At 49.1% G+C, this 19903-nt stretch overlaps 1 protein-coding gene across 1 annotated transcript in view; it reads right to left on the bottom strand.

Annotated features, from left to right (window-relative positions):
• The window catches only part of NEURL1B (neuralized E3 ubiquitin protein ligase 1B), a 146038-nt gene extending 126676 nt beyond the window's left edge, over nt 1-19362 (bottom strand). Inside the window, exon 1 of the mRNA XM_037398280.1 lies at nt 19260-19362. Coding sequence (XP_037254177.1) covers nt 19260-19302 — 43 coding nt within the window. The 5' untranslated portion in view covers nt 19303-19362. The remainder of the gene's footprint in view (nt 1-19259) is intronic.
• Nucleotides 19363-19903: the final 541 nt, after the last annotated feature.

Here is a 19903-nt window from a genome sequence, read left to right as displayed (position 1 = left end):
GTTTTCTGCCACCTTTACAAGCCCTGCTGCAGTCACAGAGTATGGACGGGTCTGGAGGCCAGAAATGCGCAAAGCCCTAAGTCACAAGTTTTTAACTCCCCAGCTTGTCCCCAGGAAGCAGCTTTGCCTGTATCACCTCTGGCTACCACAGAATTGCCATCGTCAGCATGGAAATAAGGCTGAAGGATCAGCATCTGCACTGAGCAATCGGCTGCTTGCAAGAGAGCCCAGGGTCAGTGGGAGAAGAAAAGAGAAGGTGGCAGGAGTCAAAGCCCTACAGTGGAAGTGCACAGACCATCTGTGACCCCAGGCAAAGAGCTTCATCCTGGGTAGGCAAGAGCTCCCAGCTGTGAGACACCAGGAGCAGGACCAGGAGCTCATGGAAGGGCCACAAAGGAACTCACAGCAAAGCTACAGAGATAGCCACCATCCATGGACCCCTGGGGCAGGCCACATCTGTGCCACTCATCCTCCCCGCTGGCACACAGAGCAACAAAACTGCTCTCACCTGGATGCAACAAAGTCAGATCGAGGACTAAGATGCTTAAAACCTTCTGGTAAAATAGGCGTGAAAATCATTATCAAGATGTGCGAATTTGTACATCATCAAGAAGACAGATGTTGTCCAGCTGCTGAAGACAGAAGGTTGGCAAATGCCCCACCGCACACTGCTCTTCTCCAACTGGAGCAAACTGCAGGAGATGCATGCATCCCTCCTGAGGGAGGGTGCACAGAGCAGCGGGCCTGGGGGCTCTCCCTCTGCTCGCTGCTGTCCTCCAGCTGAGACAGGAGACAACTGCCGTATAGGCACATTCTTCTTTTATCTTTGATTGTGGCTAAAAATAATCAATACAAGCTACGTGGCTCAGGCTGTTCTCACCATTGTTCACTGTGGAGTGAAGTCCAGATCAGATCGAATGTAATTCCATGTGCAGAGTGCCGCTGGCCCCCCAGGGCTCACGTTCTGTGGGAGTGCAGTCGGTATCTGTCCGGTCCATCAGAGACACGCAGCGCTAATGGGCACAAGTGTGCACACTGATACGGTGCATCAACTGGGCCCACCAGCGACTGGGAGATGAGAGGTCATGCATGGAAATGGGAAACGGAGATAAGGAGCAGGGTCTCCCCATGTACATGCAAGCAAGAAGTTAGAAATCCTATGATTGCTGAAATAATAAGAAAATATTCAACTCCTTCTACCCATCTTCACATTGGTATCTGCACAGCCACCTGAAAATTCAGCATGTACTGCCTGAATCTTCTACTCATTGTCAAAGCTCAAGTATAAACCACAGCAACTACATAGTTCTTTTTTTTCCTAATCCTAGTATGGTGAGACCAAACAGTTAAAGAACAAGCCAAAAGTCTGCAAGATAACACTACAAAATAAAACATACAGGCAACTTATGCACATGTTCCAGAACAAACCCCAAAACAGCATGGAGGTCCCAACTCCTGCGTGCACTTCCACTTTGGAGGGGCCCAGAGGACATCTGACTTCTTGTGGATAATTAAGCAAAGTACAGGTTTCGTCTGGCTGTCCTCTGCATGAATAATGGTTTTTTTACAATGGGTAGGTGAACAGCCAAAAGAAATAAAGTGAAAGTCTAAAATTGCTATTAGAGATCAGAAGCTGGATTAGCAGGCTCTGCAGGTGCCCACGGGATTGCTTCACCTCCTGCCCCAAGAAATCAAGACTCTGATGCCACTTCAGGCTATTTCTGCTGCACCGTATTTAAAAGTCAGTTCAAAAGGCTCGATTCAACGCCCACAGCAACGTGGAACATCCCCCAGCCAGCTCCAACAAAGAGTTAAACACGTACAACCTGTTGATTAATTCGCAGGCAACAAGCTGCACTAATAAAGCCCCGGAGACCTTAATCAAGCTGTTTGCTGGATGCAGGAAGATGGGCAGAGCTGTCAGGATGGATTAGTGTTTGCCCACTGGCAACTTTTCTCCTGAATGAAAGCAAGCCGGAGGGGGGAGAAACACGCACCCCCATACATATGTACAGCCATACAACACGGAGGGGAAACGCCGCGCCAGCAGCAGGTCCCACGGCCGGATGGCTGCTGGAGCTCAGCAGCCTACACGGGGGAGTTAATCGCAGGAGATGATTTTGCATCTTGGGTTTCACATTCACCTCCATTGTTTGCAATTCCTTCCGAGAAGCTGGAAAGGAGCAATTTCTTCCTTTTTCTTTTTAAAAAGATCTCGTCCTTTTCCGTTCGATAAATTTTCCTGGCCCACCATTCTCCTCCTATTCCGTGGAGAGTTTAATTAAGTTGTTTATAATTGACCCCATTTTGAAGGGTTTCGGTGACACACATTGGGGTAAGGACATTCTGTAAATTCAGCTCAAGTTCAAAAGGGGTCGTTTCCTTTCATTATGACAACAAGGTTTGACTTCAATGCCTTTTTCTTCCTGCAGCATTTACTGTTCTGACACAGCACCATCAGGTCAATGCAGCAGAATCCAAACAAACCCTCTGCCTTCTCATCCCTTCACCAGTTGCAGGGAACCCAAGTAGTTCAGTGCTGGTATAAGTAAGAATTACACAACTGAACTCTGTTTCTGGTTATATGCAGGGAAACTTCATCTTTTAAGTAGCTAACCTTTATTTAATCTGGTAATTCTTTTCATTGGAAGTATGCCCCTGTGTGCTGCCACGGCACATCTGTCTTGGGGTACCAGTTTAACAGGCTGCTGCGTGTCCAAGTGGATGTACAGAGCTTGTAAAACTGACTGCACAGCAATAAGCATAGAAGCTCAAAAGTTTTGTGGGGGTTTGGTTTTTTTTTTTGGTTTTTTTTTGCTAAACCTTAACAGACCAAAACAAAGGAGTGGCGAGTTGCTCAGCTGTGTGTCTTACTTACGTCAGGTATGTTTGAATAAGGCCATTTTCCCCACCAGCTTTCTGTTGTTCCAGCCAGCAGGAACGAAATATCCTGTGAGCATTTCCGCAGCTGGTGTATGTTGCTATAGATCCACTCATATCAGCACAGCTTTGATAATTTACACCAGCCAAAGATCATCTTCCCCTGTGTTTACAGCTTCACTGAGCATCACAAGGGACACAAGCAGGATGTTGACACCTCATGACTTGTACCCATGGATGAAGGGGATGGCAAGCACTAAACAAATGCAGCTGAAGATTAGCAAAAGCAATTATGAAAAATAAGCAGTGGAAATAATGATTCATCAGGAATTGAATCAGATGTTGGGCCTAGACCTGCACTCAGTGGATTTGGCAATGGCAGTGAGGATGCTAGCCGACTAAAAATAATTTTTAAAGCTATTTAAATGCAAAAAAAGTCCAGTGCTAGTTTTGCAACACCACCTTTTTGTCTACCCTAACTATTTTTCAGACAGCTTGGGACCTTGGAAAATCTCTTGGCATTCTTACCCCACAGATACCTCTCTCCCTACCAAAACTTCAAGTCAAGAAGAAGCATGGCATATAACATGGAAGCCAGATAGGAAAAGCTGTGTGAAACTACAGCTTGCATCAAGCCAGAGGTGAGGCCAGGCTGAATGCTAACAGTCCCTTTGAACCAAAATACCACAAATATACCTGCATACAGTATTTCTTAGCAGATCTCAGAGCAGTGTCAACACGCTTTAAGAAAACACTGGCAATGTCAACAGTATCCCCATGAACAGCTGGAAAATGTGGAGGCACAGAAATGCAGACGACGACCTTGTTCAAGGTCACGTACTCCAGCAAGGCCACTGGATGCTCTCAGTCACCACTGCCTCCACCTGGCGAGGAAACACACCAGGCACTATGCCAAGCACAACCCCAGCAGCCAAATGCCCTGTCAGCTCTAGCCAGAAGGATGCTAGAAGGATGTCCTCTTCAGGTAGGGCAGCTCAACAACAGGCATGCTCTGTACCTTGATCTAGAGAGAACCCAATAACCAGAAACACCCTCCCATGAGACTGTATTTCCATTGCTTTCACTGGGAATAGGATCGGATGTGAAGTTGGGGAAAGGCTCACACAGAAACCTGACAAGGACTGAGAACTATCAAGCCCTGGGTTAGCTCTCTTCACACCAACTGAGCAAAATGACCTTGCTCCATTAGTGTCAGTTCTCCATCTGCAAAGTTTCACATTAAAACATCACAGTCAAAGAATAAAGTCAAGTATCCAGTGAGTCACTACTATAAAGATGAAACAAAAAAGCCCTGCTTGAATCCCCCCACCCCACTCCAGGGTCAGCAGCCAAGACATTCCCCCATCAGCTGTGAATTTCCTGGATTGCCGGTGAAATCACAAGCAAAAGCCAATACAACTTTTTTTCTTCCCAACGTTCAAAGCATGTGCAGCAGTTTGATTCCCACAGGCTGTAAATCCACCACCCCTTAGATAACACAAACCTCTGCCAGAAATCCATTACCACCACACTGACACACCGCATCTGCCTGGCCGGTTCAGCTCTGCCAAGACCCTTGCTAAGGGGCTGTGCTGGTTTGTGTACTAGGAATCACTCACATTACTCCTCCTTCAATTAGGGGATCTGGCAAAGAAGGGTTGGTCATATGGACTCGGTTTTTTTGCCCACCAACAGATCAGATGGAGGTGGGTGAGCTCCACTGAGGGAGAAACATTGGCCTGAATACAAGGGACGGGTTTCTGACATGAGCTCTCGTGTCGCAAAGAGACTGGTGAGGTTATACCGATGAGCAAACTACATGGGATCACCAGCAAGTGGGTTCCTTGGAGCTGCCCGCCCTCCTTGTATTTCCTTTGATGAAGATAAGGTCCTAACCAGGGTCTAAGCCAGGATCTAAGCCACGTTTGCAGTCCCCTGGGTGCAAAGCTGCCTGGGGGAACTGCTGGGAAGTTGAAGAAAGAACATCCTTCAGGCCCTTACGAGAAGAATCTGGTACCATGCCAGACAGATACGGACCATCTAGCAGTTTCCGTGCCAGATTCAACAGCAAAGTGGCCAGTGCCACCCAGACCCTCAGCATCCCAGCTCCCAGTGCAACCACCCGTGCAGTAGGGTCCACATCCCAGCCACACAGGCTGCAATCGCTGACGAAAAGCAAACTGTACTCGTAGGCTACCCTCACCCCTGGGCTTCGCTGCTCAGTCCCTCTTGTGGTCAACTTATTTGTTGGTCCCCAAGGCACAGTGTCCCCAAAGCTGTGTGTAGGCCATGGGAAACTACAGAACTACTGTTCCTGTTCCAGCTCGATTCCTATTTAATAGTCCCAAGGATCACTTAATTCTGGAACAAAACCCCAGGCAACACTCTGCCATCAAAGAGGAGAAAAAGCCCAGCTAACCAAGTGTAAATCAACACCAACAACTGAAATGCAATTTCCCAGCAAAAAGCCAGAATATAAAGATAGCAGCAGCATTCCATCACAAGATAGATAAAGATGATTCAGGGGAGACAAAATCAGTAGGGAAAGGGGTGGGGGAAATCCAGTATTCAGAGCTTAGCTCACACAAAAATGTAAATAGGCAAAATACCTACATTTTTTCTTCACTTAGTATAGCAGAAAAAGGATATAAAAATATTGAATATGATCTTACTGGAGACAGTGGAGCATGACCGTAAATTATAGCTGACATAGCTGAAAAAAGTCAAACCAGTTGAGCACTTGCAGGAGAATTTCAGATGACTCTGTGGGTCACCTCGAACTCCAGCAGTTATGGAAGAAAAGGAGGGTACAGAGGAGCTAAATTATTTATGTCAGTCAAGCTTATCTGTCACAGGGCTACACCTTTCCTACCACAGCGCATTTCTGGGATTAATGGTCAGGCATTATCTGGAGCTAGGCATAAGAAGCAGAAAAACTGAGGTGATTTCGTTATTTGGAAAAAAGATGTACCACTCAACTCAGCTAACACACATTGAATTTCAGAGTGGTATCTTCCTGAACCAGTAAAAAGATGCGCTTTGTGATAACTAAAAAAAAAAATTACACGCTACAGGAGAGCAAGAACAAGAACTCTACTGAAAAGTGCATCCAGGAACGACAAGTCCGTTAGCATGGTGCCAATGCCTGATAAACTAATGAAGTTGCTAATTAAAAGCAGGGCACTTTTCCATCTGGGGTTCACAGCAGAGACAGGCTATAGCCTGAACAGGTCTCGCAGGGAAAGGGGATGGGTGAATAAGGAAAGCAATGTGAGAGTGCTGATTGACAACGCAGTTAGATTTTCATCCTGTCTTTGATGGGACCCTTCAGAAGAAGCTGCTAAAGAAACCACGTAGTCACAGGAATGGCAAAGCAGCAAATGAGTTGGGGAGGGTGTAAGGAGGAGAAATAAGCAGGCAGCTTCATTAGGGCAATTTCCTCCCCTTAAAGCGTCAACTCCCCATACCCATCACTGGTTTATCAGCCTAGAAAACAGGCTGAGTGAAGAGGGCTTAAAATCCCCTCTCTTTCCCCCAAATTATTCCTAAAGGAAAGCTTTAAGAAAGAAAGAAAGAAGGGAAAACTTCAGAGGAGCAAGACAACAGCAGCTGTTAGGTAGCAGTGGCTACTGCCAAGCTGACAAAAGTGGGAAAAAAACCTGTATTTGTTCACCCACCAGCAGGGTCAGCACCTGCACAGGCAGGGGTCTGGGCAGCACAAGGGCATCACATGCCCAAAAACAGGTGGGAGCAACCTAGAAATAAAACAGAGCAACACAGCCCATATGGAATAAGGCTTGCAAGCCCAGTCTAACCCCAGACACCAGCACTGAGACTGGTACAAAGCCTCAAAGGGATGAGAGGGAAGCGTTCACCTTAAAACGGCAGAGCAAGCAGGTGACAGAATAAGTCCCAGCTTTCATTTTCTTTTTTCCAAGAAAGTCACTGATTAAAAAGCATATTGAGGCTTCGAAGTGAAGGACTAGAAAGTCAGTAATTGCCAAAGTTTATGCTGGGTTATCTTAACTCAGCCTTCCTGGATGCCCATCCTGTCCAGGCAACAGAGCAGGTGTCGGCAGGGAGGAGGAGAAAGGATGCATTTAAGGGTAACATTTGCGTGTTTATCTTTGCAGCCTTTCAAAATGTTTATTTTATATTTGGGTGCGGACAGACTTGTTAGAGGAAATGATTTAAAAGACACCATATAATTGCACAAAAGCACATTGTGTTTCATTGAAATAACCCTCTCATGAAATACATCACTCAATGCATCGTCACCACAGGGCTCCCACAAAGAGCCTTCAGTAAGAACCACGAAGGGCTGAGCCTGGGCAGCCACCTCAGTGCTGGCTTTCACCTTGCTCGTGATGGCACTGAGGGCCACTTGGCTTAACACAGGTCCCATGCAACTGGTGCATCCCCAGGCAGTGACAGGAAAGCTCGCTCAGACCATGTGCAGCATCACTTGGGGTCACATCTTCATCTGGAGTGCTGGCAGAGCTAATTGTGCATTAGCAGCTAGCAGGAGAGCACCACCAGCCCAGAAAAAGATCTTGCAGAAGAGGCAGTAGCAGTTTGCGGTGGGTAGGGGCTGTCTTGGATGACACTTCTTCCCTTCCCAGGGTCGGGGAGCCACACGGTGCCCCAGGAGCTGAGGCCTGAGTGGCACCGGTCCCAAAAGGGACAGGAAAGGCACCCAGGGACCATCTGCTCTCACCAGCAGCCCAGGCACAACAGGTCCTTTGGCACATCTGAAGAGCCAGGCAAAGCTGATAACATGGTATCATCCCCCACAGCCAGCAGCCAGCAAGGCAGACTCAAAGGGAACAGACTGCACAATTATCTAAATAGCGGGATGATCCAGCATTATAAAAGATGCTGATAATGAGATTTTTATAAGTACTTCAAGGGCAGTAGTAACATGCCCTAAAAGTAGTCCTGAGAGGATTTGAATGATAGTTTAAGAGTCAGGAGTGCGTTATTCCACCTGGAATTTTACTGGGGTCCCTTTCACCACCTCCTGAAGCACCCGAGACCAGTAATGTTCTGGAGAGGGCTCTACTGATCCACGAGAAAGAATCCCTGCAGTGGTCCACCAGTGCCTAAGGAAAGCTCCCTCCCAGCAAACTACTGTGAAAAAGGTGGGTGGAGGGGGGGAAAGAAAAGGGTCATTTTTTATTTCCACCGGCAACAGTTATGCTTCTGGCATATTAATATAATTTTTTTCCATAATCAAGATAGTGTGATTAGACTGCTTTTAAAAAAAATAAACAAAGACCTATAATGGGCAGTCTGAGCTGCACCATGTCTGGAGCCTCCAGCTTATCAGAGCCATCACGGGACACAATTTTTGTTCACTTTAACTGGGAAAAAAAAAAAAAAAAAAAAAAAGTCACTGAAGCCCACAGACCCAGCCCACAGGGGTGGAAGGGAGGTCCCCCATATCTCCAGCAGATACTGGATTTAGCATGTCAGCTGTGACTGGAGGTGACAAGGGGGCAGACACACAGCAATTAGCAACAAAACAGCTTCTGCTGCCACCCCAAGCTCTGCTGGGAGGCTCCAGCACTGGCTACCACTTAAAAGTGCAGAGGGAAGGCAGCGCTACCCACCACCAGCTGCACATTTGTAGCCCTGAGAATGTGCTTTCCCCAAAGATGCAGCCCAGGGGGTTCTTGGTGTCCCTCCCTCACTCTCTCAGACCCTTGGCCAGCTTAATGTTCATCCTGGGACTTCCCAGAGCTGATCCAATGTTTCCCATGGGGGATGCGATGACCACCCAGCCCAGGCATCCAGCAACAAGCTGGCTTGGGGTCCATGCAGTCCCCTCCCCGCTAAGGAGGGGGGACCAGGGAGGGGTATGGGGGTTGCTGGCAGAGAAGGGCACCCCGGGCTCTGTCAGGGCTTGCCTCTCCCAGCCTCGGTCTCCCTGCTTACACATTACTGGGGGAGCAAAGATACTTGACAGTTGCAAAAAAGCAGATAATTCTGCCTGCCATAGCTGTGTTTACGCAAAAGCCACGGGTTTATGAGGAACAGCTTAGTCAAAGCACACAAAGAAACACCCTGCAATATTTTTGAAGAGGTTTTGTTGGTTTTTTTTTTTTAATTGCTTTGAGAAGCAAAAGGTTAGCTACAGAAACAGAGAGAATGAGGCAGCTTAACAAAACAACTGCTTCTTGTTTTTCCGATTCTGCATCTTTTTTTCCAGCCTTTCACAACTCCCCCCCCCGCCCCTTGCCCCCAGCTCCCACCCCAGGTGCTCTCCACACCCAGTGCCCAGGGACCTTCCTGCTCCTGCCTGATGCTGTCACACTGTCAGCATGACACGAGGAGCACTCAGCAAAACTGTGCGGCTGGGGAAGGAGAGCAGCCCTGCAGGGCCCTTGTCACAGCATGGCCCACCAGGACAGCCAGGACAGCTCAGTTTCTGTTTGTTTCTCCACACCGGTGTGAGGGGAACAAGTGAGAACCTCTCTCCTCCTCCTCACACTCTCCAGCCTCCTCCATTACCCAGCCTGCTCCCTCTGCCCACGCTCCTCCTGCCACCTGCAAACTGCACCAGCTTCAGCAGCTGCACGGCACAGGTCCTGGACTGATCCTGCCATGCTTATGGTACAGATTCATTCCCTCACCTTGCTCTGTGTTCATACAGGTGTGGATATGAAGCAAACCTGGAGTTAGCACCCCTGGTGTCAGCAGGAGCCCTGAAGCACCTTAAAATTGCTGTTGAATGCATTGTTCATAACGGAGAGACTAACAGCATCCAGCTATCTAATCCTTAGCCAGAATGAGAGGTGCAGTTAATCCCTGGTGAGTTATACTTGGTACCCCCCTCACCAGCACCCTCCAAACCCAAGGGGCTGTGACAGGGATGGTTGTGACAATCCAAGCTGTTCCCAAGGGACAGGGACCAGGCAGCATCACCTGCCACAGCCCGTAGCAGGAGATACTCAGGTTAGTGTTACCATGTTGCATTTCAGAAAGTTGTTTGTCTCAGCCTCATTAGCATTCAGAAAATTACAGATTAAAAAAAAATTATAAAGAAAAAGAGTAGCAGCTCACGGCTCCAACCAACCCAATTTACCAGTTTGCAATAGACTCGTTTCCCAAGAGACAAACCGTGTTATCCCCGTCTGGGTAAGGAAAGAAACAAGTCCTGTCCCTGCAGCATCCCACTGCCTTCAGCTCCCCTTTGCAAGGCACGAGTGGACAGGAGAGGGAAGGGAGGGCTCCATATCTCCAAGAGAAGTGTTTTTTCCTGCCCAAATGGGAGGTGTTGAGGCCATGCCTTTCCTCACTTCCATTGTCAGGATGACGTATGGCTCAGATGAGGAACCATGCTGGTTTGAACCCCACCACAGAGGGGAAGCTCTGAGCTGGGGTCCAGAGCCATCCCTGCTGGATGCATCTGAGACGTGTAGGGCTGCATTTCTTCAGAGGGTTTTGCAGGTTGAAAGTTTTAAATTTTTGGCACAGGAGTGCCACATGCAGGAGAAAAGATGCACACACGTTTCTGGGAGCCAGATTCTCTCACTCGTAGGGCTCAAGTGAAAAACAAAACAGGCTTGACAGAACAAATTAATTCAGCATGAGGAACTTCTAAAATAAAATATCTTTGACACACGAAAAATAGATAAATCCTTGCAGAAGATTATTTTAACAAGGCCAAAAATCTATCACAATGCTGAAGAAAGGAGGCACAGATAAGGCTTTAAAATTTATGTGATGTTTTTATATCCCTAGGCATTGGGAAGGCAGCACAGTTCAGAGATGACAGCAGGGATCCTATCCAGGACTCCTGAACTCTCACAAGCTTTGGGGGATTGCTGCAACCAGGAGAATAGAAATCCTTCATCCAGAACAATATTTATAAATTGCTACAGATATGTTGCATCATTTCATGCCTTGGTTTCCACTTCACATAATCAAGACAGTAGGACAACCCCACAATTGTGGATTTTCATAAGATCTTGTTATGTTATAACAATGTATTGTTTGAATGAGTGTTGTGCCCTGAAAACACAGCATTTGAAGCAGACACAGTGATTTGGGATGCAGTGTACATCACTCCCATCTCCAGCTTTCCTGAGCTCAGTGTTGGGTTTTAGACCCTCTCTAGCACCCCTTCTTACTGGGAATACTGGCCCCACACCCAAACACTACAGACTTCTCCCCTGTAACTTAAGCAACTCTCCCTTGTCACACTCTGCCTTCTTGGCTTTGCTGGATAGGGTTTCAGCCTTGAGGAGCACATAAGAGATACTTTTCATAGCGCTGAGGTTCTCCTGTAATTTCTTAAATAGACGCATACACTTCACTCTTAGGAAAGCACAGGAGCACAAGTTCCTGTACCCAAAAAGAAAGCCAACCCAAAGACAACAACAGCAAAAAATACCCTGCCCCATCTCCTCAGCAAAGCTCTTCAGAGATATATATTTTTATTTTATTTTATTTTTAATGGACTCCTTTAGGATTCCAAAATCCTGCTTAGTTTTCAGGCTATCCCTCCACCTTGTAACAGGCTCTTTCCAGCTTGTGCAGGTCCAGTATTCAGACAGGTTCTCCCCCTCCCACCAGTACAGCACAACCCTGCCAGCTGTAACCGCTAACACATCCCTGTGGGCTCTCCTTTCCTCCTGGGGAACTTCCAGCCTCCCTCCCATGCCCCATCCTCTCAACCAACCTGTGACAACCAGCTCCTTCAGCACAGCCTTTAGCAAGTCCTTTTATTGTATTCATCCTATTGCAAGAACAAAGACATTCCAGGTTAGCAAGCTCTTTGATAGTTTTGTAGCTGCTTTCCAGCTGGCCAGTTGTTGTGACACTTTGTGTTCATATTTATGGATCTTAAAACGTTTTGTGCATATACTCCCAGCCTCATTATACAACCAAGGACACTGAAGGGTACTGCCGGTGTGAGAGACTCATCCAAGATTCAAACACCAAGACAGAGCAGGGCTATGAGTGGAAGATAATGTTTCAAATTCAGATCAAAAACAAAAAAAAAAACCCAAACAAACAAACAAAAAAAAGCACGCAGGAACAGGCCATACAGGTTATTCTATTGCATAGGCTGTGTGTTGTGTATTTTGCGTATATTGTGTAAACCGTATCTACATACTCTTCCACTGTCCATTTATAACATTCCTCCTTGTATTACAGAAATCCCAAGTTAATTTGCACTAGCCCAAAGCCTTCATCTCCCCAAACCCAAGCATGCACCACATCTGACCTTTGCATGCATTCTAAATTTGTACTTAGTGCACATTGTATTTCGCTAGCCTCTTGTATGTGTTTTCCATAGACACAATGACACAAAAGCAGCAGTGCCTGGGAGCCAAGCCCTGGAAAGACGGTGGCTTTAAATAGCTTCTTTGTCCTGCTCTTACTTACCGAAGTATTGCACATTATTTAGAATTGAGTTTTAGTTTTATCAGAGACCCAGAAATAGAGACAATAAAGGGCTGGGTGAATTTTAGCATCGTTTCAGGTCCTGAAGTTTTTCATTCCTTTCTACTCTCCCCTCATCTTACCCTTCACTGCAGGATTTGTACTGGCATCCCAGGAACCACCAGTACAAACTTCTGGAGGGGCTCTCAGAGCCACAGGAATGATCTCAGCCAGAAAGGGAAGAGGTGACAGAGAAGGTGGCACAAGTGTGAGAAACTTGAGGGACACATAAGAGTGTCCCTCTGCAAACTGAGAGCAGGATTGTAAAATCAAAGCTTCTGTCCTTGATGGGGAAAAAGTTTTTAATAGACTTCAGGCTGGTACCCAGAAATGAAAGGGTTTTTCAGCACTAAATTAATGGGAAAACTGTCAAGAGTAACAGAAGTTATAAACATTTATGTTCCAGTTCAAGGCAGGAGCAGGCATTTATAACTGTGCTATTCGAATGACAGATTCTGAAAACCGGAGTCGTTTCGAGTCGGGGCATATGGATGCTCCTTTTTAGGTATGTGTAGCAGCCTGCAGAGCAGATAAGATGCTTGTCCTCAGGGAAGAGCTCCAAACAGGGGTGTAACAGGGTGACATAACAGGAACACAACCACAAGGGCATTCCCGTCTCCCCTCAGGGCTTTAATTAGTCACTTCATCTGGGTCCCAACACATTTGTCCATGTTTTGTCCAGCAAATAGATTTTAGGTTCCTTTCCCTTTCTGATTTCCTGAAAAGCAGCTGGCAGGAGAAGTCAGAGCAATTTGTGGAGGGGAGGAGAACTGTGCAGGTATTTAATCAAGGATACAGCCTACAGCAGTGGGTTTGCAGCCAGAGCAACTCTGAGAGGAGAAAGGCTATTACAGAGGCTGAGCTGTGTGTGTAAGGAGAGAAAAAGCAAGGAAAAGGGAAAACCCTTACAAACAAGCCCTGTATAACTGCATTTCAGAGCCATGCAGGAGTAGGCGCATCAGTCTCTCAAGTTTTTCCACTCTAACGTGAAAAACCTCTCACTCGCCTTTGTTCACTGGGCTGCTGAGCCACACGTGAGCTACCACAGGGTGCCACCGTGTTGTGCGACCCACTCCTCAGGGTGGTCCCCTGCCCAGTGAAGGTCTGTTACAGAGCCAACCAGCCCACGGGGCACTTTGTGTTTGCCCCAGACCAACGCAAAAGCACCTGCCAGCAAACCGTGAACCGCAATTAATCCAGACAGGCAAAAAGACATCACCACTAAGCAGCAACTTTTCCTGAGCCTGCAGACGGGGCTGCAGGGAATCCCACACACCCAAACTTCTGGGCTGGTTTGAAGCAGCATCATGCATTGAAGAGAAAACACAAGACATACTCTCTATCATTGTCTTTGTGATAAATCCACATCAATGTTGCTCACTTATCAGTAACAATCCACCTAAGGCTATGATGTACGGTACAGTCCCAAGGCACCAGGCAAGCTGAACTTGGCACAGGCTCCAGCATTTTGTAGTGCTGAACTGCAGTTCAGCAGAAGCGATTTGTTAGCGGGGTTAATGAACTCCACGGTGCAAAATGAAAGTGTCTGTGAGTAAACCATGCTTAACATGAATGTGCTATTTTCCCCACAGCTAGCTGAGCCTGCCTAGAGCCTAATGGGTGCAGGTTAACTCAGAAACGTACCTACCCTTAATCCACGCATGACGGGCAATGCAAGCAAGCCCAGTTCATGTGGGAATTTACTGCGGTACAGAATATTTTGGCAGCTGGGTACAGTGACCTGGAGCAAGAAGGACAGTGGTAAGGACAAAACACCCGTGAATAAGTGTCCAGCTGTAGGAATGGCGAGATACCGGCAAAGCATGTCCCTGCCATCCCCAAAGCAGAGGGGAGGAAGCTCTCCCGGGGAAGGGGGGGGGGGGGGGGGGGGAGAAGCTCCCCTCCCCCCCAGGGAAGGGGCGGGGGAGTGGGGGGGAGAAGAAGCAGCTCCCTTCCCCCGGGAAAGGGGAGGCTGGGGAAGAAGCTCCCTCCCCGGGGAAGGGGAAGAGGGGGGGAGAAGACACACACACACACACACCCGGGGAAGGGGAGGTTGGGGGAGGAGAAGAAGCCCCCCTCCGCCCCGGGGAATGGGAGGGGAGAAGAAGCGCCCCCCCGCGGGGAAGGTGGGGAATGCAGCGCCGAGCTTTCTTGAGCGTCTGGCGCCACCTAACCCAGGAGCGGTCGCATTCACCCTCCCGCATCCTTCAGAGTCACCCTCCCGCATCCTTCAGAGTCACCCTCCCGCATCCTTCAGAGCGGAGGGAAACCAAACCCTTTGGGTACCAAACCCCTCCGGTTTCTACAGCGGCCGGTCCTTCGGTAGAGCCTTCCGCAGGGATCGGGGAGGTCAGAGCCCGCAGCGGCCAGGAAAGCCACTCTGAGAGAAACCCAAGCACTGAAGTACGGTCAGACCCACCAAAGAGCTGGGGGACTGCAGAAACGTGGTAGGGGCTTTTCCGTGAACTGCCCGGCTCCCAAGAACTCCCTTGCCACATTTCAAGGCATTCTTGTATATTTGCTCATGGCTACCCAGTTGAACACTGGGTCCAGGAAAGATTTCTGTAAATCAGCAGCTCAGCTGTCCCAAAGTTGCAGGAAGACTAACTCAGAATGGGCAGCCCCCAGAAGCTCTTATAAGATGGTTATGGGGCTCAAAAACAAACCTCAAAGACCAGATGAACCACGAGCTGCAGGGTCAGGGAGGTACTCGCTTGGCAGGTCCTGGCAGGCCGCACGCACTGACAAAAAGTACTATGGGGGCAGGACAACACCTGCAAGTTGGAGGGACAGAAGCACGGAGACAGGAGTATGCGGGGTTAGAGGGGCTCCTTGCTGAAGGATGGGAAAGGGACGACAGAAGCCTCATTCATCAGACACAGAAGAGCTGCTGATCAGATGGAGAAAGGCTAAGCATGACAAGAGAGATGTACACACCTGGCAACATTCACAATCCTTTTTGTTATCTGCCCAGAAATACAAGCAACACGTCCAGCACTCCAGCTGATGCCTAACCAAAGTTTTCAGACCAACAGCCAAAAAGTAACTCAGCACAGAGGCCTGTGTGCTGACCTGTAACGCTCCCTAGCACTGCGATTTGGTTTTACACTCAAAGACCATTAAGATTGAACAAAGAGTTCAATCAGGGAATGATTCTCTAATAAAGGCACACGTGAACTTGCATTATGCAAAGAAAGCTTCCAGTGACTTTTGGCCTTGTTGAGCCACACAAGATGCAAATAATTCAAAGCTTCTCCCATACTGAGAGACTTTCCACTGTTCAGAAGGATGGATGCACATTGCTCCTGGAGGGGACTGCATTTGGTCAGTCATTCTAAAAGAAGATTTAGACCCAAAAAAGGAATAAAAGAAAGAAAGGTGACATATTGGAGCCAGAAGCTCTCCTTGGACTCTCCCTGAAATGAACATTGCTTTAGATCAAGGGATGATTACTCCTTGGAGACTTGCCTGTCTATTGCAAACTTTTCCAGAAGCTGAAACAGACCTTGGGATTTCCAGCCATCCCTCACAGATCTCAGACACTCTCAACCAAAGCATCTCATTTGGCCATCAGCCCCCAGCCACATCCACCTGCAACAGTCCTAGGCAAGCACCAGCCCATCACAATGCCAAGAAAGACACCCACACTCTGAGCAGAAGAATTAAACATCCATCCAGACGTAACAAAGCTGCTAAACCATCCCTAGCCATCAGCCTGTGTAATTTGTACCAGATCTCTAAAGGAATGGAGCTCGCCCTTCATCTTCTGCAGGGGCACACCACACCAAGGAATAAGAACTCACTCTCAGCTGTGTCCTCCTCAGATCTGCTCTCCCGGGGACCAGCTGCTGCATGGTTATTTACTCTTCTTTTGACTAGCCTCAATCCCTTAAGCAACCCGCTTCACAATGTCCTTTTCCTGGCATTTATTCAGCTCATCTTGTTTTTTCCTGGTGCGGTTACAGAGTAGAAGTGCTGACTTTTGAACCCCGGCTGCCCTCTGCGAGGGATGCCCGTGCCTTGCTGCCCAGCCAGGGCTCTCCTGGCCAGGACCAGGGGACAGCCCCATCCTGCACAGCTTACCTTGCTGCAGAGCCTGAGCACAAGTCCCAGCTCTGCACAAAAGACATACAAAGCAATATTTCCAGATTGAGAACCCTTGCACCTCAGTCACAGCTGCAGCTTTTAAGGATTCACTGATTTTATGATCCCCCGATCCTGTTTTCTGCCCAAACACTGGTACCTCAAATATAGCTAAGAGCAAAAAAGTTCTTGGTCCTCTCCTCTAGCAGGACCAGGAATTCACACCACTGGGTGGAAGTCCAGTAGTTAAATGTTTCCCCAACATTTTCTGTGTTTTGTAAATAACCTAGGGCACATCTGAGCTTTGGCTCAGGAGCAAGAATCCTTTACTCGAGTCCCTTCAGTGAAGGCTACAGAGGAACAGAGTTCTTTGCCACAGCAGTAACACACTTGCTGTTAGAGATACTATTTATTCCCTTTCTCATCCCAGAGAGGTCAGCCCTTCCAGCAGGGATTACTCTACGTTGGAAATATAGAGTGCCACCAAACTCCAAGTCCTACTGCAGGTAGAGCATACGGAAGCTGTTCACCAGAGCATCTCTTTGCACACTTCAGCATAGACTGAGAATGGTGCCAGCAGCACAGGATCCCAGCAGAAGGGGTGCTCAGCAGCTTGGATTTGTTCACAATTAGTAACCCCTGAAATTTCCCTATCCCTAGCAGAGATCAGGCTGCAGCGTGCAGCCCATGGAAGCTGTGCTGGAGAAGGTGGGTGGCATGAGCATGTGAAGGGGGCACAGCTGAAACTTCAGCAACAGCAAAGGTATAGAAATCAGCTTGAGGGGTTTCTTTAATTGGAACACAGGTAGGGCTACTGGCTTTGGAAAGTGATTTCTCTGATTTCTGATTACTATAATGTGCAAGTGGAGAAATTACTTCAAATTGAGAGCAGGCTGAGATTTACATATGTTCGTTCTTTCTCAGACCTTGACAATTAATTCCATCTTGGTTCAAATCCTTGTATCCAGTACTGGAAGTATCACCAAATCCATGTATTTACCTTCTCTGTTAAGCAAACGGGAGTGCAGCAGGAGCTGTTGACCTAATGTATTATTAAGGTCTGACTTGCCTATAGTGCATTTACTTTAAAAATGTTATCTCAGGTACTGTTTTGCAGGACTGGCTTTGTAATCAAAGACTTGATGTTTGGATTTCAATACAAAAATTAACATTAGGGAGCACAGTTATGCATCCGTTGGAAATAATCTTCCGTTACATAGCAAACACGTAAATCTGATGGTGACTGACTACCCTGAAACCAAACACAGCATTAGCAACTCCCAGGAGAAATACAAGAAACATGAGAACCCGCTACAGCAGAACATTACCTGCAGCCAAAGCATTCGTTCACTAGGAACACAATCAGCTCTTAATCCACCGCAGCTAGCAACACCTGCAGAACAGCAGAGGCTCTCTCTTAATGTACATACACGTCTGAATTCAGCATTGCTCCACACACCTGAGAGCAACCGCCAGTAGGAAACAAGGCTCCGAAGTAATTTGTTTTGGGGTTTTTGTTCTGCCAATTGCCTGCGATTACCTGTTTCCTGAAGCGAGAAGTATTTACTGCAGATTTATCACCCAAGGCGTACTTCGCATTGCCCTATATCCCTTTTTCTTCTGCAGTAGGTAATACTTGGCATCAGTGTCAACCTGCTCGACATGGGACAACTGCGTGGCACATGCACTTGCCATTGACAAGAGAGGAGGGCAATGGAGTCTCATGCTCCAAAGGTTCCTGGCACAGCCCCAGGAGGACCTTTCCCTCCCCTCCGTACACACACACTGTGCAGAGGCTCAGGTAAAAGCACATCGCTGTGCAGCTTCACATCACACTGCCAAACTTACACGTTAGGTAAATGACAACTCTCATACTTCCAGTAGCAAAATATTTCGGGTTTCTCCAAAGGAAGAGAAAACAAAACTAAGTACTTAAAGCTTTTCAAAATAAGTCATTCAATCGGATCAAGCTATAAATGCCTGAAAAAAATCATCACGTTTCTAACGTTGCCACTAAGAATCAGGTGTGAAGAATGACAAAGTTTTATTTAAAATTGAAACTGTAGCAGGTCACATGCACCTGAGCAGCAGTTTGCAGATCTGAAAGGCCTGAGGCCAAGGAGAGGTTAACAAGAAACAAGTTGGGTCTTGTTGACACATACTGCTGTATGGCACTACTAGTAACTGTGACGATGCCTCACGTTAGCGTACTCATTACCCAAGGCTTTTCTCACTCCCACACCGGATTATTTGTATTCCGGAGCGCGGGCACCTCGTACCGGTTGGCTGAGTTCAGTTATCAGCTCCCTTCAAATCCAGCCAACCGGGCTGCCGGCTGCCGGGCTCTTTGGGCAGGCACAGGGCGCACAAGGGCGCGGAGAACCGGCCCCCGGCTGCGGGCCAGCGCAGATCCCGTTGTTTTCCCAGGTCTGTTTGCTCAGCCTGCCAGCCGGGATTGGCAGGCAGCTTGGGAGCGGAGGACTTTGAATTACAGCGGGTGGACCTGGCAGGGCTGCTGCCCGGGCAGGAACCGCAAAGGGCGAAGGGGCCCTTACCGCCCCGGCTCTTGCTGGGGGGGCAGAGGAAAAGCAAAGCCCCGCGCGGCACCTGTGCGGGGCTCGGTGACCAGCGCAGCTGAACACACGGGCTCCGACCGCTGGGCACCCGGCACCTTCGCAGCGCCACTGTAGCTCACCCGGTCCAAGCACTAGCGTTGTACCTGCCACCTTCGCGCGTCACCTCTGTGTCACTGTCACCCCCTCCCCACGCCGAGGGACGTCGCGGGGGGGGGGGCTTTGGTTTTCCTCTCTAGCCCACCGCACGGCGATGCGCCCCGCACTTACCGGTGCCGGAGGCGCTGCGCGGGACGGACTCAGCGTTCCCCATGGCCGGGCGGAGCGGGGCGCGGAGCGGAGCGGATCCCTGAATGCAGCCGGGCAGCACCGGGCTCCTGCCGCGCCGCCGATTCGAAGCTGCCGCCCGCCCCGCCCAGCGCTGCCACCGCCAACGGCCGGCCGCGGGCGGGGCCGCACGGCACGGCACGGCACGGCACGGCACGGCACGGCACGGTCCCCGGCTCCTCTCCCGAAGGAGGGACGGTGTCCGCACCCCGGTGCGCCTCTGTCCCCCTGCAACGGAGAGGTGTCTGCGTCTGTGTCAGCCCGCAGAGCGAGGTGCCCGCTGCCCAGCATCCACCCCAGCACCCACCCCAGCCGTAACGGGAGGTGCCCGCTGCCCAGCACCCACCCCAGCACCCATCCCAGCCATGACTGGAGGTGCCTGCTGCCCAGCACCCACCCCAGCCGTAACAGGAGGTGCCCACTGCCCAGCACCCACCCCAGCCGTGACTGGAAGTGCCTGCTGCCCAGCACCCACCCCAGCCGTAACGGGAGGTGCCCACTGCCCAGCACCCACCCCAGCCGTGACTGGAGGTGCCTGCACCCACGTCAGCCTGCAGGAGGAGGTCCCTGCACCCACGCACCCCTGT

Source organism: Falco rusticolus, chromosome 8 (genome assembly GCF_015220075.1).
Source record: "Falco rusticolus isolate bFalRus1 chromosome 8, bFalRus1.pri, whole genome shotgun sequence".
NCBI lineage: Eukaryota > Metazoa > Chordata > Aves > Falconiformes > Falconidae > Falco > Falco rusticolus.
The sequence above is the reverse complement of the archived record's forward strand: the minus strand, read 5'-3'. Positions and strand labels throughout refer to the sequence as shown.